This window comes from Diabrotica undecimpunctata, chromosome 2 (assembly GCF_040954645.1).
Source record: "Diabrotica undecimpunctata isolate CICGRU chromosome 2, icDiaUnde3, whole genome shotgun sequence".
NCBI lineage: Eukaryota > Metazoa > Arthropoda > Insecta > Coleoptera > Chrysomelidae > Diabrotica > Diabrotica undecimpunctata.
In genome coordinates this window covers 158,065,907-158,089,844 of record NC_092804.1, presented here as the reverse complement: position 1 = coordinate 158,089,844, position 23,938 = coordinate 158,065,907, and the positions used below count along the sequence as shown (strand labels likewise).

The following is a 23,938-nucleotide window of genomic DNA, read 5'->3' as shown; positions in this document are numbered from 1 at the left end:
TTTCCTGATAGTTACATAAAACAATAACGAAACTAAACGTTATCCGCATCTATGGTATACACAACAAGGCCTTTAATTTGTTTACAAATGATGATATCAAAGCGAGAGTAGCTCCTCAGGTAGAGGTCGACAGATCTCCCGTTGAGTTACAATGAATATTGTAACACTTTGATCGCTGATGTAATTAAATTAAAGTCCACTAAAAAAGTACCGCGGTTATAAAAACAGTTTTTCATTCGATCCTTTATGAATAGTTACCTTTGTGCTAGACTCTTATATACAGTAAAAGCAAAATAATTATGATTACACGTCATAGTTTCAAGGTCGTGAGGAATACAAACACAGCACAAAGAATTGAACTGGAAGAATTTATCTTCTAAATTTATTTATAAGGTGTTATTATTATGTCTTCTTCTTTGTCAACCATTTTCCATCCACTCCTGAATGTAGGTCTCTCCCAACTGCTTCAATCTTTCTCTATCTTGCGCCAATCTAATCCACTGTTTGCCTGCCACTGTTCTTATGTCATCTACCCATTTTTTTTGAGGTCTTCCCGTGCTTCTTGTTGTCGTCCTTGGTCTCCATTCTAGAATTCTCCGTGTCCACCTGTTGTCATTATATCGGGCTACGTGACCTGCTCAGCGCCATTTCATTTTTGCAATTTCTTCCACAATATCCCTAATCTTCGTTCTACGTCTTATCTCGGTGTTTCTAATCTTGTCTCTTAGTGATATTCCAAGCATGATTCGTTCAATTGCTCTTTGCGTTGTTTCTAATTTTTTAGCAGATTTTTTGGTAAGGGCTACTGTCTCCAAGCCGTAAGTACAAACTGGTAGTATGCATGTGTTATACACCTTTTTCTTCAAGTTTACAGGAATGGAGGTGTTTTTCAAGATATATGCTAATTTGCCGAAAGCGCCCCATGCCAGTTGTGTTCTTCTTTCAATTTCAGCATCTTGATTTGGTTTTCCTAGTTTGATAACATGACCTAGATATACATAATGTTCAACATTTTCTATGGTATGATTTTGTATTGTTATATTTGTCTGGTCTCGGCTCAGTATTTTTGTTTTGCTGTAGTTCATTTTTAAGCCTACCGCTCCTGAAACTGCATTTAATTGTTGTAACATATCATTTAGTTCTTGGATATTATCGGCTATTAAAACTATGTCATCTGCGAATCGCAAGTGGTTTAAGTATGATCCGTCGACGTTGATACCCTTATTGTTCCATTCTAGTTTCTTAAAAATGTCTTCTAGAGCAAGGGTAAATACTTTGGGAGAGATGGTGTCTCCTTGTCTTACTCCCCGTTGTAGTCTTATGGGATTAGTTTTTGTGCTTTCGTCCAGCTTTATCTGCATGGTGGCATTTTCATATATGTTTTTAATTATGTTAGTGTATCTTGAATCTATACGTGCATTTTCTAGAGATTCAAGCACTGCCCATAATTCGATGGAATCGAATGCTTTATGGAAATCGACGAACGCCATATGAATTGGAACATTATACTCGGTGCATTTTTCTATCAGTGTTCTTACGGTGTGCAAGTGGTCTATGGTACTAAAATGTTTTCTGAATCCAGCCATATCGCCTAAATAATAATATTAATAAATATTTTATTATCCATATAATATTATATGTATATATATATATATATATATATATATATATATATATATATAAAGGGTGTTCCATAATAAAATTTAGTTTTCAAATGAGCCTTATGCCGACCCTGTGCAATTGTATGAAGTCGTACCAATGCCGTCGCCTCGTAGAATCGTGCGGATTTAAAGAGAATTCATTGTCAGTATTGTCAGTAGCCTTATATGCTGGAGGCATACTTTAAAGGCGATGATTCGTTCACCATAGCTCGTCGTCAGTTTTGTGAACACTGGGCTAATGAGAATCCACGACAATTACACCAGAAGCAACTCCATTCTAAAAAAGTGACCGTGTGGTGTGGCATGTCTGCACACGGAATAATTGGGCCATATTTCTTTGAAGTTCCAAATGAACGCAATGTAAGTGTAACCAGAAATTTTCTTGCGTCCCAAACTACAGAATTTTACGGGTTATAATGAAGACGGCACCTGGTTCCAACAAGATGGTGCCACAACACATACAGCCATTCTCTCGATGAACGCGGTTAGAGAATTGTTTCCAGGCACCGTCATCGCATTAAGCGCTGATATCCCCTTTCCGCCACGATCACCTGATCTAACTCCGCTGGACTTTTTTTTGGGGATACCTAAAGAGTGTGGTATACACTGACCCCCCAGCAACCAGAGCACAGTTAAAACATCGTATTCGAGACGCTATTGGGAACATTCCTGTGAATATGTATCAACGAGTTTTTGCTAGCTTAAGATCCACATTGGAGCAGTGCCAGGAATAAGACGGTCAACATTTAAAAGACCTTTTATTTAAACATTAAAATCCTCATGTCTTTTGATTTTAAATTTTTAATGAAATTTATTTTAACATGTAGGGTAACGGAGTTTCATTTATTCAAAAACTAAATTCCATTACGGAACACCCTTTATAATAATAAATATATATACAAAAGGAACATTTTTATATTCGAGAGAGGAAGAGAGAGAAAATATATCTTCTGTCTCTCTCTTACTCATTATCTTACATATGTAATGATTTCACAGATTCACTCCCATACAAATTTCCAACGTGGAGCGCGCGTATAGAAGTATAACTTTAAAAATAAAATTCATAGTACAACTCTCAAATTATTTTATTTGTATGTTTTGTTTGACAATATAACAGGGATTTGTGTTCGTACAATCGAATCAATTTAGCTTAAAATATTTTGAAATCTTTGTTTTGCTTTTGCTTTACATTTTGCAACAGCTGAATTTCTTAGTACATGCAATATACTTTATTGGCTTCTTCTTGTCGAGAATACAACTCGAGAATTGTTGTGCAATGTGCGATGCAGCTTCTTTAACTTCTTATCGCAAATCTTGGTCAGTTGCAATAGCATCATCGCCATCGCCACCGTCAAATTCCAAGTCTGTGTCAGCTTTTGAATCTGTTTCGTTTGTCTCTGTTGCCATTTTAATGTCCTAGTCCGAGGCTCGTCACCGGTTCTTTGAGCTTTTTTTTATTTTTATACATGGCAGGCTGCTAACCTAACCCTACAACCCTCCTTCTTTATCCGGGTTTGGGACCGATAACATCACCCACCAAGCTACTCGATCCACCTAGCGGGCATTGCAGGCGGATAATATGCTACGCCGACGACGCCATAATAATAGCCGAAAATGAAGATGACTTACAAAGATTAATTAAAGAATTCGAAGATACGGCGCTCATATACAACATGGAGATCTCAACAGAGAAAACTAAAACGATAGTGATATCAGCGGAACCGAGACGATGTAAACTAGTCGTAAATAACAAAATAATAGAATAAGTGATGGAAACTGAATACTTGGGAATAAAATTGTCAAGCTACGGAAAAGTGGAAGAAGAAGTACAAAAACAAGTGAACATGGCAAACAGAGCAACAGGATGTCTCAACAACACAATCTGGAGAAACAAATACCTCACAACGGAAACGAAAACCAGGATATATAAATCAACAATAAGACCGATAATGACGTACACAGCGGAAACAAGAGCAGATACGGCGAAAACACAAAGACTACTGGAAACAACAGAAATGAAAGTCTTACGAAAAATAACAAACCAAACTCTAACAGACAGAGTAAGAAGTGAGGAAATACGAGCGAGATGTGGTATAGAGGAAATAAACGCGTGGACCAAAAAAAGAAAAGTGGAATGGAATCAACACATCGAAAGAATGATAGAAAATAGAATAGTACGAATAGCAAGAGACAAATCGCCAAATGGAAGATCATTGGGACGACCGAGGAAAAGACGGTCAACAAGACAACGTCAATTGAGGCTAAAAACTGAAGTAAAACAGGCATTAAGCCTATTTATAACGTATGAAGAAGAAGAAGAAGCCATTTTAATGATTTCATTATCTGTCAGCAATCTATAGCCGTTTGCGTCCTCATCACAAAGGAACCATTCGTTTATGTCATCTTTAGGCAACGAAAACAAAACTGTTGATTCATCCATAACTTCATTTGTCACGGGGGCACTTTCATATTCACTTGATTAAGGCCATAATTTATTCCACGCTCTTTTCAGCGTTACTTCTGAAACATCAGCCCAAGCATTCGAAGCATTGTCGACTGCGTGTTTTAAATTGTATGCTTTCCAGTATTCTTGCAAAAACTAACGAGGTTTTTGAATATATTTTTTTCTGTATCGTGTTTTTGAAAGTTTCAGCTACCCATTAATCCATTGGTTGTATCAATGATATATTCGCAGGCATAAAAGAGCACGTGATATTTCCATCATCACTTCGCAGTATACCGGCTTCAGGATGGGCAGGTGCATTGTCCAAAACGAGAATCGCCTTTGGTGGTACATTTTTTGATTGCAAGTATTGTCGAACGTCCGATATAAAAACCTTTTTGAAAAAATAGGATGTTAGAAAAATAGATAAACAAATTTTGGTTTACAGTATATACCTTTTTGAATCAGTCAATGAATATTTCTTTGGACATCCATGCATTATGTTGTGCGTAGCAGTTAACGGAAAACGCGTTTATGTTTATACCCTTGAACCAACGGTTTTATGTTTAATGTTTGAGTTTTGTACGGTTTGTTTTCTTAATACTTAGATTACGGTACCATGATAATAAATTCATTTTTTTTTAATTTTCTTTTTATTTAGTACAGCTTAAATGTTTAAAATTAGTTTATTCAAATATAATAGAAAAATATTTTATATGGAAGAAACTTATAAAATAAAAATGTTTTAAACTTTTCTCAATTTATAAAATACAATTTTAGTTATTTTATATGGAGGTAGTAAAATGACCACAAATAACCCCCACTTTGTTCCTAAGCTGACATTAAAGCAGAATATTAAAAATATATTGTTATATGTTTATTAATCTAATTTATTGTCTTTATTTATTATCAAAGGTTCTATTTATAACACTTACAAATTTATTAAAGTCTTTATTACTAATTTATTTCACAATATTTATTTATATTTATTTCCGCGTACAATTATATTTTCGGACTCAAACTAACTCGATATTCAAAAACTAACTAACTGTTTACAACAAAATTCCTTCTTTAAATATAAAGCACCGTTAATCTATAACCTCGTCGAAGGATGTCGACCTTCCTGACCCTTGGCGAAAAGACTGGAAGGTCACGCCATACTGGTTTTTTATCCGAGGGAGACCCGTGGATCTTCTTACTAGAAAATACTCGAATGAATAAGGATATTAGTAATAAATATGTTTACAGTTTTGAGTCATATGATGCGTCATTATCTATCGTAACAATATATTCTAAACTAACCAATATCTTATCTAATAAAGTACTACAATATAATAATAATACTACATATCTTGTGTATTTTCATTATTTTTAACATTGTTCTTTTTTACAGAGATGTGCGAACCGTAGTTCTTCAGAAAGGCAACGCAGGTCTCGGCTTTAATATCGTCGGCGGTGAAGATGGCGAAGGAATCTTCATATCGTTCATTTTGGCAGGAGGGCCCGCCGACCTGAGCGGAGAACTCCGAAGAGGCGATCAGATTCTGAGCGTCAACGGAGTCAATCTCAGAAATGCCACACACGAGGAGGCGGCGCTGGCCCTGAAGGTAAATAATCATCTGGTAAGACAAAGTAGTACAATTTTATTATGGCTTACAAGTGATACAGTGTGATACGTGTGAAAAGCTCTTTTAAGCATGTTTTTGGTATGGATTTTTTGGCTTATTCTTGAATTTGGAAATCGTTTATGCAAAAATATAACATAGTTTATTCAAATGTTTTAGTAATGTAGAAAAATATACTCAGTGACATTAGAAGTGTTACACCCAGAAGGAATAATTTTTTGAACTTAATTTTTTGGCAACATGGTAGATTTACATCAAGAATGAAACGATAACGTTGTCAAGGATTTTTAATAACAAGTAATCAAAAAAAAATTAATAATGTCTTTGTCGACCCCGTAGCTGAATACACTCCTGTATACGTCTAGGCATTGACAAAATGAGATGATCGATGTCTGCCTGTGGCTCCTCGTTCCAAGTAGCTTGAACTTCATGCATTAACTGTGCCAGAGGCTGTGGAAGATGGTACAAAGTGGACAGTCTCCTTCCAATCATATCCCATACATGTTCGATAGGATTCAAATCCGGAGCACGGGGCGGTCATGGCAAAACATTAGCTCCAGCTTCTTGGACAAAGTCCATAGTTTGACGGGCAATACGGGGACGCGCGTTGTCTTGCTGAAAAAGGACGTCTCGACGGCCGTCGAGATAAGGCAGTAAAGTGGTTTGTAAGATGTCATCAACACAACGCGCAGCTGTCATATTGCCTCGAATAAACACAGGCAGTGATGGGCTACCATAGGCAATAGCTCCCCAAATCATTACTCCAACTGTTCTGTGTACATGCCTCTCAACAGCAAACCCGATATCCCGTCGTTCTCCACGGTGGCGTCTTACCATCCTACGACCATCATGCATTCCTAAACAGAATCGTGATGCATCGCTGAATGCTACATTACGCCATTCTGCCACCCAATGCTGCCCTTCTCTGCACCAATTCAAACGCCAATGACAGTGGTCCGCAGTCAAAGGAACCACTAGTCGTGGACGGAATTAAAAAAGTCCAAAGGCTCGAATATGACGGTATAGTCTACGCATACTAACAGGTCTACCTACTACTTCAAACCATTGGTCAGCAATTTGACGCGTAGTAGCAAAACGGTCTCGCAGAGCCAGTAATCTAAAGCGCCTATCTTGACGCTTTGCAGTACGCCTCGGTTGACCAGTTGATCTTCTTTGTGTTCCTCTACCTTCGTTTGTCCACACACGACAGACACGCATAATCGCCATTGCCGTACAATTAACGCGACGGCCAATTTCGCGATTCGACAAACCCATATCTCTATACGCAATAATTCTTCCCTGTCAAAATCGCTAACATGGTGGCAATTTTACTGTCTTCGAACTTGAGGCATTTTCTTACACTGAATACAATTAGACTGAGGAATAATAACTAAAAATTTCTATAAGAACCGGTTTTTACAAATCGGTCTCTTCACAAAAAAATTTAAAGATAAAACTTTTTTTTACAAAAAGTAGAAAAGATAAAACATTGGTATTGTTATCATAGTATGTTTTAAATATAGTCATTCTGTTGCCAAAAAATTAAGTTCAAGAAATTATTCCTTCTGGGTGTAACACTTCTAATGTCACTGAGTATATATAGAAGAGTAGTTGAAGTTTTCATTATAGGTATACCTTATCAAATAATATAAAACATTGCTAAGAAGTAACAATATTAAATGTAATATGATATAGGCAATTGTTATGTATCTTCATTTATTCTTGCCTTCCGTTTATGGTTCCCACACTATCACCGCTTCATCTCATTTTTTGTGGTCGATCCTGTTTTTTTTTGTTTCTGGTAATATCCACATCCATTTCCGTTTGAACTTTTTCTTGAAGAAGGAGCCTACTGCATGATTTTTTATGAGTAGTCAATTTATACATATCTTTTCTTATTTCTTGTTCCATATCAAAGTTCCCCTATGCAGTGGTTATTCTTATATATTTTTTTACCTGTTTTGGCATTTAAATCGTCCATTATTATCGTGTGGCATATAAAATACTGTCAAATATTGTGTATGACCGATTGAGACCATATGCGGAACAAATAGTTGGGGGATATCAATGTGGTTTCCGCAGGCAGAAGTCCACAATAGATCAGATCTTCGTCTTGAGGCAAATCTTGGAAAAGACTAGTGAATTTAATATAGACACACATCATCTTTTCATTGACTTTGAGAGTGCCTATGATAGCATCCATCGAGAATTTCTGATTCATGCACTGAAAGAGTTTAATATTCCAACTCAACTCATTGATATCATAAAAGAAACACTTAAAGTACAAAGCAAAATTCGAATTCAAAACGAACTAACAGATACAATTCATATGAGAACGGGCCTACGACAGGGAGATGCCCTATCCTGTATTCTATTCAACATAACATTAGAGAAAATAATTAGGGAGTCAAAAGTCAACACCAGAGGAACAATAATAACAAAAAGTGTACAAATATTGGCATTTGCAGATGATGTTGATATCATAGCCAGAAGCGAAAGAGAGATGATAGAAGCATTTAATGCGATAGAAAGAGCGGCACAAAACAGTGGCCTAAACATTAATGAAATAAAAACCAAATACATGAAGGTCAGTAAATCGACAGGCCAAAGAAACCTACAGAATCTGACAATAGGAGACTATAACATCGAAAGCGTGAAAAATTTTACATACCTAGGTTTACTAGTTACCGCAGATAACAATGTCAGTGAAGAAGTTAAGAGAAGAATACATATCGCTAATAAAACATATAATGGACTAATTAAACATCTAAGATCTAACAACATCACAAGAAACACCAAATGCAAAATATACAAGACCCTGATAAAACCGGTCCTTGTATATGGATCAGAGACATGGACACTATCGAAAAGCGATGAAAACCTATTAGGCACATTTGAACGAAAAATCCTTAGACACATATATAAGGGGGTAAAGGAAAATGACATATGGCGCAGAAGATATAACTTTGAACTGTACACAGCATACAACGAACCCGAGATCATAACATCCATAAAGATCGGACGTCTGCGCTGGATGGGCCATGTTGAACGAATGTTGGAGACTGAAACACCAAAACATATTATGAGACAAACACCAGTAGGAAGAAGGTCAAAGGGAAGACCCAAACTTAGATACATGGAACAAGTGGAACAAGATCTGAAAACACTTAAGATTACCAACTGGAAAAACAAAGCAAGGAACAGAACAGAATGGCGGAAAATCCTAGAACAAGCCAGGACCCAGAAAGGGTTGTCGAGCTACTGATGATGATGATGATTATTATCGTGTGGGTATTTTTTCTATTCTCTAATACATGAGTTAGATTTTCGTAGAGTTCTTTCTGGATCATCAGCGAGCCACATTTTACAGTTATTTCTAAAAATCATACATCAAAGGATATATGGACTATGCGAAGAAAAAAATCAGCCGTACACAGTTTGGTTTTCGGTACGCAGTGGGTACGAGAGAGGCTCTCTTTAGCATACAAGTGCTATTTCAACGATTTAGAGATGTAAATTGCGATATTTAAGCATGCTTCATTGATTAAAATAAAGCGTTCGAAACAGTAAAACACGACAAGCTGATGGAGATATTAACAAACATTGGAATAAACACCTGTGATCTAAGAATTATTAGCAATTTTTACTGGAATCAAACGTGGGGTCCGACAGGGATGTATACTATCACCCTTACTGTTTAACATACACCCTGAGGAAATCTTTCAAGAAGCAGTAGAGGATGTTAAAGCCGGAATTCGAATTAACGGAAAATGTATCAATAACATCAGATACGCGGATGATACGATGGTATTCGCTGACAGTTATGAAGCCCTCCAGGATTTAGATAAAATTAGTATCTACACAATAAGGACAAACATAAAGAATGTCCTAAAATGAGATAGAGAGTATTTCAAAAAACTATCCAAAGGTACAAAACGATTTATTAAAGAGAAAAGAGAGAAAAATAAATAGCATAAATAAAATCAGTACAAATACATAAAGAACTAAACAAAATTCCTACTACTAAATACTACCTACTAGTTAACAAGTCTTTCAAAAGTGTATGTGCACTATTGTCTATCCAAGTCATTATCACGAAGATTGTGAATGTAAAGATGTACCAACCACTTGGGTCTAAGGCTACCAATGCAACGACTTTTAAAACTTATTATTGATTGCTTTTATGCCATAAGCTGGACAAACCTTTTACAGATTAGGAGAGCACTATATAAATGTGTCAAGAGTAAATCCTTGATGAGTTTTTTAGGGCTTCTTTCTGCAAACAGAGATGTTGCACCGTGCGGGACTAAATTCGCTCTGAGGGTAGGCTTTTTTGGAAGAGTTTTAAGCGCACAAAAAACTATAGTACTAAAAACTGTTGACAAATGTTTGACATTTTTCTTGCTATATATCTTTTTAGTGCCAAAATATAGCCCTGACTAGTGAGACCGGTTACTAGCTCAAGATGGCAACACTTAATGGTGCATCATCAAAGGTACAATTCGATTCTTACTAGGAAGAATCATGGGATGTTTCTCATCGTAAGAGCGATGGGGAGCGTTGGAAAGTCTACCTCCAACACGTAGTGTCGAATATTTCTGATCATAAAAAACATTTAGTTGCGATCTGTTCGAGAGAGGTTTTCCACTTTTTAATTCTGATAATTCCCTGTGACATGATCGTAATTGAAGGTATCGTACAATGCTTAGAGTTGCCGCTTCAATTTCTTCATTCTGTAGGGAAGATGAGAGCAATGGGAGATTAGAGCTTTTATTCTTCAGATTTTTGATAAATCTAGAAACATAGGCCAATAGTCTTCATTCAATAGGTTTCATTCACTTGTATTTCAGGGGAGGCCGTGGTTAACGTAACTTGTGTTGACCGAATCTCGGGTAAGTTTTTCGTGATGAGAATAATCTTAAACTGAGAAAAATCGACAGGGTGCTTAATAAGAAACTCTGGGCCTGACAACCATAACATTGAGAGTGTGGAATTGCTTGTAATGCCCCTGGAACGAGTCGGAATATCTGCTACGTTTATTGAGACGGAATGTGATGAAACGAGTAACGAGAAACCTTACTTAAAGCAATAATCTTCTTCACACGATTATGAACATAAGGGTTCAACGAAAGCCTTTTATTCAAAATCCAACTAAGAGCTACTAACGAGTCGCTATAAATATGAGTTTGTGCGAGCGGCCAATTCCTCCTTAATACATTCGAAACTGATTGAGTTAAAATAACTCCGATCAACACAGCATTCAACTCTAAGCGAGGTATCGTAACATTTTGTTCAGCAGAAGCTATTCGAGATTTGGAAGATACCAAACGAGAGGAGACAGAGTAATCCTCGTACACTACGCGCCGATAAGTACATGTTGCAAATATCTTAAGGGAGCTATCACAGAAGGTGTGAAGTTGAACATCTATAATTCGTTTTATCGAATACTAAACATTTGGGGAATTTTAAAAGGAGAATGGATTGTAAACCATCAAGTAAAATTTTCTGACCATTTTCTGGTCATTTGACCATTCTGGATCGAAGATCGGTTCATCCCAACTAAGTTTAGCCTGGCATAAACGTTGAAAGAGAATTTTGGAAGAGGCAGTGATATAACCGGCTAAATTCATTGAATCGAAAGTAGACATCAGAATACTAAGCACCTTTCTCTTAGTGATTGACTGGTCTAAATCAAAAGGGCCAGGAAGGCGAAAGATTTCCTGGCTGAAAAATTACGTACCTACGTGGTTCAACACAACAACCACAAATCTTTTCAGAGCAGCAGTTTGCAAAATAAAGATTGCCATGATGGTCGCCAACATCCGAAACGGATAGGCATTACAAGAAGAAGAAGAATTGTTCCATTTGTTTGTACATATATCTGAATGGTTTTTAATGAGGTATTGTCACCAAAAGAATAGGAATACCTAATTAGAAAGTCTTAAAAAATAGAGAAAAACAAGGATTATGGTAATAGACAGAAATAAACAATATCGCTGTTTTTTGACGAATTTGTGTGTCTAGAGTTCTAATTTCGTAGACCGTACTGAAGAAATCAAGCTAAATACATGAGTTAATTAACAAAAAATTCATGAAATAACTGTCGACACCGATATCATTTTGGTAAGAAACTTGTATGCTGCCGTTAGCTGTGTCTCTCTGTTTCTTTATTTTGCTAGAGGCAAATACTTGAATTTCCTTGGGACCAAATAACAAATGGGTCAATACTAAGACAACTAAACATTCAGAAAAAACTAAGAGCACAAGTAATAGAACATTTAATAGCCACGGTTTTTTGATGTTCAAAATACGAGCCCTAACAACTGAATGTTCGGACAAACGAAAATTTATTAAAAATGTTCATCTTCACGATCTATCTCATTGAACCAAAGAACGAGATCAATATTACATTAAACTCTATCATTAACAACAAAATATGTATTAAAATGGCTCGGTCTCTATAAACTTTGAATTGCAGCGTTGGCGGCAAAATAACATCGTGACAACTAAATGTTCGAACAATTCAAGAAATTACTATTTTAATTTGGGGTTACATAGCCACGCGCCTTTACAACCACGGCAATCCTGTCTGGCATTGTTCGTACTAAGGATTTACACAAGTAAGGGTCGGAACTATCCCATAATTCACCTAATTTATTCTTCAAATCAGCAACGGTTCTCTGGGGATCATTACGCAATTTCTGTTTCATCTTATGTCATAATGTCTCAATGATATTAAGGTCTATAATAAGGTTATAGACTGTTCATTTGAAAGCCATGAGCGGACGTTAATGTTATTGTCTTCAAACCATTTTGTAGTTGTTTTTGGCTATATGGCATGCAGCAATGTCGTGCTGGAATATAAAATTCAAGTTCCGCTATTTTTCAAAATTTCTTGATACCTTAATTGCTGCGTCAAGCAGCAATCCTTAATGAGTCCTTATCTTAACTTTCAATTGTGGCTTCTTCCCATTAAAATAGTAATTAATGAAAATTAATGCAAGCTTAGCACGAAGCTCTGCTGCAGTTATATTCAGGTATCACAACATGGATATAATCATATAATATTAATAAACAATTATTTTTATATTAAATATAGCAGGTTTTAACCATTTGTGAAAAACGCATGGCTTTTTATTTCTGCTTTTATTGTAAGTCCAAGTATTGCATGTACTAGCTGTTTTCATAGTTTGAAAATATTTACATTTTTCAACAAGATATTGCTTTTAGGGTACAAGTCAGACAGTCAGCGTTGTAGTACAATATCGGCCCGAAGAATACAACAGATTTGAAGCTAAAATTCATGACCTAAAACAACAGATTGCACATCCTGTTACGGGTGGTACTTTACTTAGAACATCACAGAAACGATCTCTCTATGTTAGGTAAGTATTAAAATCAGACACTACCTTAAACAAGTGCTACTATATACATACAAGTACATAACCAGATGAAAGTAAATACTAAGGTATTATGATTTCGAGTTCCTCTCTTGCCTCTGTGAGGAAAATATTATCTTCATTCATAGCAGATAAAACAATACACACTTCACAATCATTTAGTTCAACACATACGTACGAGTTGAAAATAGGTGACAACAAACTTGGTAGAATCATCATTAAGGAAGATAATCATAATTATTAGTTTTCAAAAAACCTCCTCGTTCACTAGACCTTGTGCAAGGTAGTTATTCATGTTTGGGTTGCTTTACTAGATCATCCTTAAAGTCGAATCTCTTAGGTTAATTAAATTTGCATTAAAAATGTAATTGATTCAACATGAAAACTTAAATGCTAAACCTAAAAAGAGATTTAATATGGTTTTGCATCATTATCAGTGGCATCACAGCTCACTATGAGCCATAGCCGTCTTCAGAACAATCCTCCATTCACCCCTGTCTCTGGCAACTCTTCTCCATGTTCTAACTCCAATAGATTTTAAATCGTCTTCTAGGTTAATATGTTTTCTACATCCGTTTAAAGGCATGATACCATTTTCCTTAGCCTTCTTTTTTTTCTTTCATCTTCTCATTCTGATTATGTGTGAGCTCTCTTTGGTGTAATTTTGATTCTTCGCTACATTATTGGTTCGTGTTCGCCATTTTCCTTTTATTATTTTGATGCGTCCAAAAATCCTTTGCAGTACCGTTCGTCTCCATACATCTCTAATTTCGTTTCGTCTTGTTTGGTCATGGATTAAGTCTCGCTTGCATATAGAACTATACTATATGCAAAACCTACTCGAAGTTTTCTTGCCTTAAGTTTTGGTTGCTCTGCTATCCTTAAGGATGTCTGTTACTCTACTATCTTCAAGGATTCGTCAGGATTCCTCGTTCTTACCGATCTCTTCCTTGAGCCATATTTATTATAAGTATCTACTTCCATATTTCTCGATTTTCAGCTAAAAAACATTTACGTAAACCATATAATATATCCCTTATCCAAAATTAGCAAATGCATTCTTTAGTATTTCCTTGATATATCCATTAATACTTCGTCATCTGCATAGTTTGTTGTTTATGATGAAGAATCAATCTTGTTTCATTGAATAAATCCGTCGACAATGGATCGCCCTACCTCAGATATCTTTTGAGGGTGAACTTATTTGGGTGGCTTACTTTTAGTCGATTTTATTGGTTTAGTTAGAATCATTTAAATAACTTTCGTGGTATTATCAACATTTTCAATAACTTTCCAGAATTAAGTTTAACCTTTCAGAGATTGAAAAGTTTCCCAATTTTCTTCTTTACGTGCCGTCTCCTGTAGAAGGTTGGTAACCATCATAGTTCTGACAACAGTTTTGTAGAACTGCAGTTGAACCACATTCTTAGATTTTTACCTCGGCTGCCATTTCTTTGTATTTTCCCCTGCGTGATCACCTGTAGCAGGTCGTAGTGCCCACCTCTCATAACATGGCCCAAATATTGCTATGCCCTAACTAGATTTGTAGATTCTTAGTATTACTATATTTGTTTAGTAGTATTGCTGTTATTGAAGAATTTATTTTTCATTTTTTTACTTTTCTAGGGCATTATTCGACTACGATCCAATGAAAGACGACGGTTTACCAAGCCGAGGTCTGGCATTCCACTACGGCGATATTCTTCACGTAACAAACGCCAGCGATGACGAATGGTGGCAAGCCAGAAGAGTACTTAATACTGGAGATGAACAGGGTATGGGTATTGTCCCATCAAAGAGACGGTGGGAGAGAAAACAGAGAGCTAGAGATAGATCTGTTAAATTTCAGGGACATGCACCCAATATTCTTGATAAGGTAAGTTAAACTAAACACTCTATTTAAATTTTTTTTTTTCGTGTAGTGAGTCAATAACTTTTTTATCGTATCGTGAGATATTTTCATGAGAAATAAATGGCAATAATAGTAAGTATGAGTAATACATGAGTAATAAATAAGCATGTAACAAATGCTTCTATAAACAACTACATAAGAGATAGCAGAGCTCATTAACTGTTCCCTAGACCAACAATTCCACGACCTTTCCCAGTACAGTAGTAGTAGAGTATAAATGCTCACTCGAAGTCGATATAAGAGACTCGTATGTTGACAGGCGCTAGACATCTTGGTCTGCATAATCACTAAATGTTTCCACCGCACAAATAACAGCAAGAAGTACTGGACACTTTTACATGACCCAAACCGGTGATACTCTGTCTTCTCGCTACTTACAATTCTGATTGAAAAGGTTGGAATCGATAAGTAGGGAGAAAACCGATGGTGTTTACCAGAGAAATACCTACCGACCAGCAGTATGAGACAATTTGGATGGGTGAATGTAGAAGATGTTAGAATCCAATACCAGGGACACCTTACCCAAAGGTAGAGATGCTCGAGGATTCGAGACTCCAATAAAGGGATGAAACATCTATTTACTAGGAACTGGAGTTCACTTCTTATGTAGTTGAATTCGGAAGGGGGAAAAGGAAATCAAGAAGGGAGGGTATGAGCTTTCTTATATTTGATATATTAAGCAGTAATAATAACACGCTTGTAAGTAGTATGAAAAACCTGCTCCACAAGGCGTCTAGGGGAACTGGACTCAATTTTGCGTTGACTGGAAATCCGCCTATATTTAATCCTTGGGAGTAAAATCAAGGTTCAGGACGGGTGATGCAATTATGTCGCTCATTGGTCTGACGATTGAGCATCTGATGACAGGCGACTAAGACGGAGACAGTGCATTGAGATAGGACTACTATCTTCCGAATTTAAACATAACTCTGTAGTCTTTAGCTTGCTGAGTTAGATTATTTTGTGTCTCTCTGTTTCTCAAAAGAAATCCTACTCGAAAGTATTATTGGGTCGCCCAAAAATCAACTAAAAGTGACCAGTGCCGAGAATCTAATATAATAAATGAGATCTACAAAATTATCAGGAGATACCTAATTTCTAAACGAATTAGATAAACAACCTACTAGATATGATACAAGATTTACCACTCAACATTTTTGATTACACGAAATACGTTCGACTTTAAACTTTTTTTAATGAACATTTTTAGATAGATTAATTTACATATTACTTCCCGAAACTTGTAGCTACTGAATTTAACGTGTGGTGTTGTTGAGATTTTGTACTCGAAACCCTAATACTTACTTACTTACTGCGGATACATTACTCCATAAATTGTTTTACACCGCCTTAGCCATTACCATCAGTAAATGAATTAATTTCAAATGGACTTTTTTTAAATTACCCGTAGCGAAAAGTTTTAGTCTACTAAGACTCGGCATTGTCCATTATGTCTAATGGGTTAGGAGTAGAATATGTTTAGAGGTTTATTTATAAACATATAGATCTTAATGTTACATTTCTTCGTATAATATAATATTCTTTTTGATAAAAAAAAAAGTGAAACTACGCGATACTGAAGACTATCGCGGAGCTTCATACTATGTTTTCTATATATTTAAAATTTAAATAATATATTTAAAATCAAATAAAGAAATTTTATTATTTATTTATTGTTTATATTTTAAACAAACTCACTAAATTATTATGTTTGCTTCTAACGCCACCTGTTAACGTATTAACAAAGTATACGTTGTTTACTTATGACAAACCTGTCAAATTCGGACCAAATATTAATAATAAAATATAAATAAATATCATTTGATAGTAAAAGTTATTCTATAAACTAAATGTGTTTAAAAATAATAATTGGATCCAAATTCATAGTAGCAGGAGAGTGGAATGTCAAACACACCACATGGGGTTCCAGATTAATCACTCCTAAAGATCGAGCATTAATGAATATCATCCAACAAACTAACTTAAGATACTTATGAACGGAAAAACCCACATGCTGGCCTACAGACCTCAACAAAATCCCAGATTTGGTAGATTTTGCTGTAACAAAAGGGATAGCTGACATCCATAGTGCAATAGAGTCAAATTTAGATTTAACATCAGATCTCAGCACAGTAATACTAACTAACATAATATGGAGAACATCACCACCCAAACTCACAACTAAAGAAACAAACTGGGATGTTTTCCAAAATTCTGTAAATACAAAGATTAGACTAGATATTAGGATAAAAAAAATTAAGATGTAGAGAAAGCTGTAGACTATTTAACAACAGTTTTATAAACAACAGGATGGAAAGCAACACCACAGCGCCAAAGAAGTGTGCAAGAAAACCATAATACCCCACCCCATATAAGAGAACTTGTAGTAGAAAAAAGAAGAGCTCGACGGATATGGCAACAAACGAGAAATCCGCTAAATATAACGTACCTTAGCAGTATAAGTGTCATAGACTAAATAGAGCATTACATGAAGAAAAAAACGACTCTTTGCAGATTTATGTTTCGAACCTCTCACATGAAGACCATTATATAAGGAAAGCTACAAAAAAATTTAAACGACCGATAATAACAAATTCACCTTTAAGAAAAACAGATATGGCTTGGGCCAGTAACAGATACTAATAACGATGAAGATATTATAATATAAGAATGTATCGCGAAACTTGTCCCTAACGAACCTTGTCAACTATCTCTTCCTCTAATAACATTTACTCCGACGGAGGTTCGACAACAAATAAAAATGCTAAATCCTAAGAAAGCTCCTGGCTATGATTTGATAACAGGATAATTACTTCAGAAGCTTCTGAGAAAAGCAGTGGTGTTTTCTATTTCCTTAATATTAGTTGGAACATTAAAAATTAGTTTTCTCTGTCATTTGTCCATTCAAAGTGTTAGGAATATATTTTTCAAAAAGCAGTGCTGATGTGGCAACTCAAAAATTTTAGAGCACTGTTAAGAATGCTCTTAGATTCATTAGATGGTCCACAAATATATGATCTGCTCAGGTCAAACACATTTGTAACGAGAATGTTAAGCTCATCAATTTCTTCGTGTTAGGAATCATTACCACTCCCTTGTATAGGTTTTCATTAATAATTGATAAATTCTAAAAAAAAAAACACATCTGATAGGTTATCTAACTCATACATGACAAATATCTAATGACGGAGTCATCGTTATTTTCTAGATGGGCTAAGATTTCCTCCTCAGTAAGCACCTTCTTACTTTTTGACATCTCTTACAGCTCCGTAAATTTTTAAAAATAGTCTAATATGAAATGGGCTTAGATAATAATAACAAAGTAAACTGGAAGTAAATCAAAACTTGGCTCAATTAAACTCGCAAAATTTTACTCTCACAGTTTGTGACATGAAGTAGATTTGTCCTTCCTGAAGGACGTCGATGTTTACAAAAATGCAAAGTTTACAATAACGCTAGGTGTACATTTAAATAAAAGAACATACATTATTAAATTTAGCTTCTTCTTACAATCAAACCAATTTTTCAGGTGTTAATTGTACATGTAAATAAATCACAAATTGGCACGTGTTTGGAGGTTAAACAGTTTGCGTGAAACTGACGTCATCAACTTTATGTCATAGGTACTGCGTTCGCTCATAGGTAGCACCATCATTCAAAAATGAGTAAATGCACTGTCCTTCTACAGGGAACATGTTTTCTCGGAAGGTTAAATGTCACTATTTGGCAATATGATGCTCAACAAGTTTTTGTCGCCATAGGAAGACACTATGACTGAGAGCTATGAATTTAAGCTATGAATTTAAGTTATTTTTCTTTATTTAACTACACATACATTTCACACACATGAGAAGTTCCTCCTCACGATTAGTAATTGTTTTTTTTTATTTGTAGCAATCAACATTAGATAGGAAAAAGAAAAATTTCTCTTTTAGTAGAAAATTTCCGTTTATGAAAAGCAAAGATGATAAATCAGAAGATGGATCAGATCAGGAACGTAAGTACCAGAAAATTAAAATTGTCACTTTTATTCCTCTATTTTATAGTAGGTCTCTTCCTCTATTTTATACTAATAGTAATTTAATATATATATATATATATATATATATATATATATATATATATATATATTGAATATTTTATTTTTAATTAGTTTTGAATAAGCAGCATGTTTTGTAGACCCAAATATTATTTAGAAACCAGTAGTTTTTTTTTCTATATTGATTATTGTAATGATTATTTCAAATCAAAACAAGCTGCGTGCTTTCTATTTATTTTTATCATTTTCATTTTTTTATACCCAATTTTTAGAACCCAATTCTGATAATCCTAACTCCGCTAACGATAACGAAAAAAATCCCCAATGTAAGTAATTAATTTTTATTTATTTTTAACAGTTTTCGCCTTCTAGAAATAAGAACTGGTAATCAGCTGAAACTAACAATATTTTACAATTCAGAAATTTATTTTATCACTACTCTATATTATCTGAATTAACAAAATGCATTAAAACATAGGGTATGTTTAGTTTAATAATTAAGAATAGCTGAATAAATATTTATAGTAAATATTTTTAGATATATGTTTTAATTAATCAAAGATTTCTGCATTAAAGTTATATGCACCAGTTTCCATTTTTAAGTCCAACTCTAATTTGAGTGTTCTTAAAATTTATTTAACGTTCCTACAAAGGTTTTGCCGTAAAAACTATAGAAATTCAGTATAGATCACGTTTTCATAATTCCAGTCTTTTATTATTCACTGTCCCAAAAGATACAACTTACAAAATCTTTATTATTCAGTCTTATAGTTAACTTTCCAGCTAAATTCAAATAATACCCTGCCATCTCTCATACTGGAATGTACCCTTATTGTCGGTATGCCAGCATTGGTTAAAAATTATTATAATTTTTCTTTTTGCAATTTTTTCCATTTCTCTCCTCTATCGCCATATCTCTCTTTCACACACTCTCTCTGTCTTCCGTGAGCTGAACTTATATTGTACGTTTCCTTAGTTCTCTTCCTCTTGCACTTATTTGTATTACTAAATACATCAATTTTCCCCTGTGTAGTCTAGAAAATATTGTGTACGACATCTTTACCAAATCTAACCTTCTGTTTCTCTCTAAACATTTCTCTGTCTTCAGCTATACCCATTAGTTCATCAAAGCCTATTCCTTCCAATACCTAGTTTCATCAAAATGAATGCCAGAAATAAGTCCATACGAAATTAAAACGGCACTTAAAAATGAAAAATAACAAATCCCCTGGCGATGACGGAGTAGTGACCGAAGCGATCAAACTAGGTCAAAATAAAGTTATCCAGGCTTTGGCCAAGCTTTTCACCGAATGCATCTACCAAGGAAAAACTCCTCAATGGAACAATGCAGTCATTATTTTATTACACAAGCAAGGAGGCATAACAGATCTAAAAAACTACCGTCCTACCATTTTGCTTTCACACATATATAAACTTTTCACAAAAATTATCAAAAAAAGACTGGTTGCTAAATTAGACTTCTATCAGCGTACAGAACAAGCTGGATTTAGATCGGGAGACATCATTAACGACCACTTACTAGTGATTAAGAACCTGATAGAGAAGTCTTCAGAATAGAACAAACCATTGGCACTGATATTTGTCGACTAAGAGCAAGCATTTTCAGAATGCCGAATAGACAATCGCAACACTAGCATAATCAAATATATCTACGAAAATGCCACAGCTAGCGTAAGACTATCTGAACAAGAAACAAATAAATTCTGTACATACAGGTTGATGATGATGAAGGATGATAAAGAAATCTTCATTACTCCAGGTTTAGTACACGATTGTTTTTCAAACGCAGATTGTGGCTATATTGAGGTGCACTCAGAGGATGGAAGAGCTCAACACTAGCAACAGATAGATGAGTATATGTACTGACCGTCAATCAGAGTTGAGTGCTTTTACTTCTCAGAGAACAAACTTAAAGTAAGTTGCTTTAAGAAAATGAGTAGAGTGGTCATATTGGGTACCTTGTTCATTCATTTAAGACAGTCATAAAGATTTGTAAATTCTTAGCTGAAATGCAGATATTTAAATACGAATATTATCTCAATATGACGACAGTGATAACTAACGTATGGTCCTAAAGTTTTGGGAAAAATTTCACGTGGTCTGATTGAGAAGCAAAATGCATTTAACAAAGAAGGCCATGGAATTGAAATGTCATCAGTTATTGACATTTAATAAACAAAGCAGAATATTTTGGTTTGTGCTCTGCAAAATGTCTTATAAAATTGATATTCGTCGAGGTGTTTATAATATGGTTGGGCGAATGTCGAAACGAGATATTGTTAATATTTATCGAGATCAAAACATAAACAAATCGACAATTTATCGCACAATCAGATAATGTGAAGAAGGAATACCATGTGTTAACTTGCGTAAAAGTGGCCGACCGCGGATTTTGAACCATGTAAGAGAGGCAAGACTGATTGAAGCAGCTAAGAACAACATTGGGGTCTCACAGCGAAAACTGTCCAGAAGATTTCATGTTGGAAAGACTACAGTATACAGGACCCTATCGAGTAACAATATTATCTACCGGAAAAGAAGGAAAGCCCCAAAATATATAGAGGATCAATTAGAGAGAATTCCAAGATGTTGCCGCGCGTTAAGGCGAGTGCATTTCGTCAACAAGTTGATCGTGATGGACGATGAAAAATTTTTTACTTTGTCCAACTCTGAGATGAAGGGTAACGATGGATTTTACACGAACGATTACGAAAATGTACCTGATGAAATAAAATTCAAAAGTAAGAAAAAATTTTGGTATGGTGTGCAATTTCTGAGGCTGGCTTTATCTCTTGTTGTTCGAGGCGAAGCCTTAAACGCAAATATTTATATTCAAAAATGTCTCTCTAAATTGCTTCAGTTTGTGAACACACATCATGCAAATGATCAAATAGTCTTTTGGCCAGATCTTGCTTCATGTCATTACGCGAGGATCACAAGGTACTGGTACGAAACTAACAACATTACCTTTGTACAGAAAGCAGACAATCCCCCCAACCTACCTCAGGCTCGACCAATTGAAGAGTTCTGGGCAATATTAAGTCGGAAAGTCTATAATAACGGATGGGAAGCACAAAATCAGGAACAGTTAAGACGCCGCATATATACAAAAATTAGAGAAATTGACGCCGAGGTCGTCCAAAGGATGATGCAACGTGGCGGAGGAATTATTAGGCAAATCGAAAATAATGGTCCCTTGTCTGTCATTTGAATTTTGATTTATAATAAGGATAGTTAAGTTAAATTGTTGAATAATTTAATAAAAATATAAGATTATTGTGGTCAGAGTTATATGCTTTTGAAATTTTTCCCAAAACTTTAGGACCATACGTTATCCTTCCTGCTATTTCTGGTACTTATTTTTCTAAAATGATTTAATCGTACGCCCTTGTTCTGAAAAATAGGGTTTTACAACTATTTTCTTGTGGCATTTTTATGTTTTGACTAAATTTGATGGAAATAAACAACAATATACAAAATTAACAATTCTTTTGAAAAAAAGTTGTCTCCCCTTTCGAGCAGTGAAGATGCATGTTCCCTTCATGTTAAATCTTATTACATCCACCGAGTGTCATTAAAATATTAAAATTAATTATGATTTTCATGTAATATAAGGTTTTCTACATCTGTTTACGTAGCTAGTTTCAACTACTTTTAATGTTTTTCACTGCTGATGATCCGACTGAACCGAAAATGTTTTGAAGATTTGTAATCCTTTTGAAGATTTTAATAAAAAATATACCATTATACTCGTACACAAAAAGTTCTTACTTCTATATAAGTTCTTTTATATTTTCTCGTCAAATCATTTTACATTACATAATCAACGAATATTTCCGATGTTTTTCGCCACCATATTTGCTGTTTCCCCATTTGTTATTTACACCGATTGAAAATAACAGCACACCAACGATCACGCTGAACACACAAACATAATAGTCGAGTTCATTCAAAAAAAATCCAATTCTAATTATCGATTCGATGTTTCCAACAATATTACTTCACTGTCTGGATTTTTTCATTCAATTTTAATTGAAGGGTAGTCAACAAATTGATGAAAATATAATTTCGCGTACGAGTATGTAATAAGTATCAACAGTATTACACGTTATCTGACTAATATAAAATATTATTTTGTTCTGAATGGCAGGATTTTTGTTATTTTTGTGCAATGAAAACAAACTATGTTCGTTAGCAGTATTCATCATGATTTTTTTGCTTTTATGTCTCTACAGGTTCTGCAATTGTTTAATTGAATTATTAATTTTATCACTTTTTGTCATTCTACTTTATCCATTTAAACTTAATCATTATTATGGTGATCTTATAATCTTTATTGTGTTTCTTTGGTACCTTTCTGTAATATAACGCAACAGTCTCTCCCTTAAATTTACCCATATCTCCCTAATTCAGGCCTTTACACTGACATAATACGAGCAGAGCTGTTTTCTCTTCTTCTAGGCAGAACCAACAAGTCTCTTCTTCTGTCAATCCCATACGACTCAAATGCTTATTGAGCGTACAGTATCCACTCAGCAACCCTGCTATCACTCTGACAGCCTTTAGATTATGGGTCAGTAAGTAGGCTATGAATTTGGTTAAACGTCCTTTCATCATCATCATAGTAGTTAACATCTTGACAGATGTATTGTGGTTCAGCATTGAGCTTCAGCAGGTCGGTTAGTCTGATTAATGATATTCGTCCACTGGTTGCGGTCATCTGTTACAATTACTGCCTCAGCATAATGCTTGTTGAGAAGCTTTTTCGTGATGGTGTGGAGATTTGCCGTATTGGCACTCTGAGGTCTCCTTGGGCCACCAACCGTTCCATTTTGTG

At 35.0% G+C, this 23,938-nt stretch overlaps 1 protein-coding gene across 14 annotated transcripts in view; it reads left to right on the top strand.

Moving 5' to 3' along the window:
- Window positions 1–23,938, top strand: part of dlg1 (MAGUK family member discs large 1) — a 1,569,679-nt gene that overhangs the window by 1,472,358 nt on the left and 73,383 nt on the right. For 9 of the 14 annotated variants that reach the window (XM_072523856.1, XM_072523861.1, XM_072523860.1 and 6 more), the window contains 5 exons: window positions 5,498–5,726; window positions 12,960–13,114; window positions 14,756–15,005; window positions 18,936–19,038; window positions 19,353–19,406. In XM_072523856.1, coding sequence (XP_072379957.1) covers window positions 5,498–5,726; window positions 12,960–13,114; window positions 14,756–15,005; window positions 18,936–19,038; window positions 19,353–19,406 — 791 coding nt within the window. The remainder of the gene's footprint in view (window positions 1–5,497; window positions 5,727–12,959; window positions 13,115–14,755; window positions 15,006–18,935; window positions 19,039–19,352; window positions 19,407–23,938) is intronic. The other 5 variants (XM_072523863.1, XM_072523859.1, XM_072523862.1 and 2 more) reach the window with 3 other exon arrangements.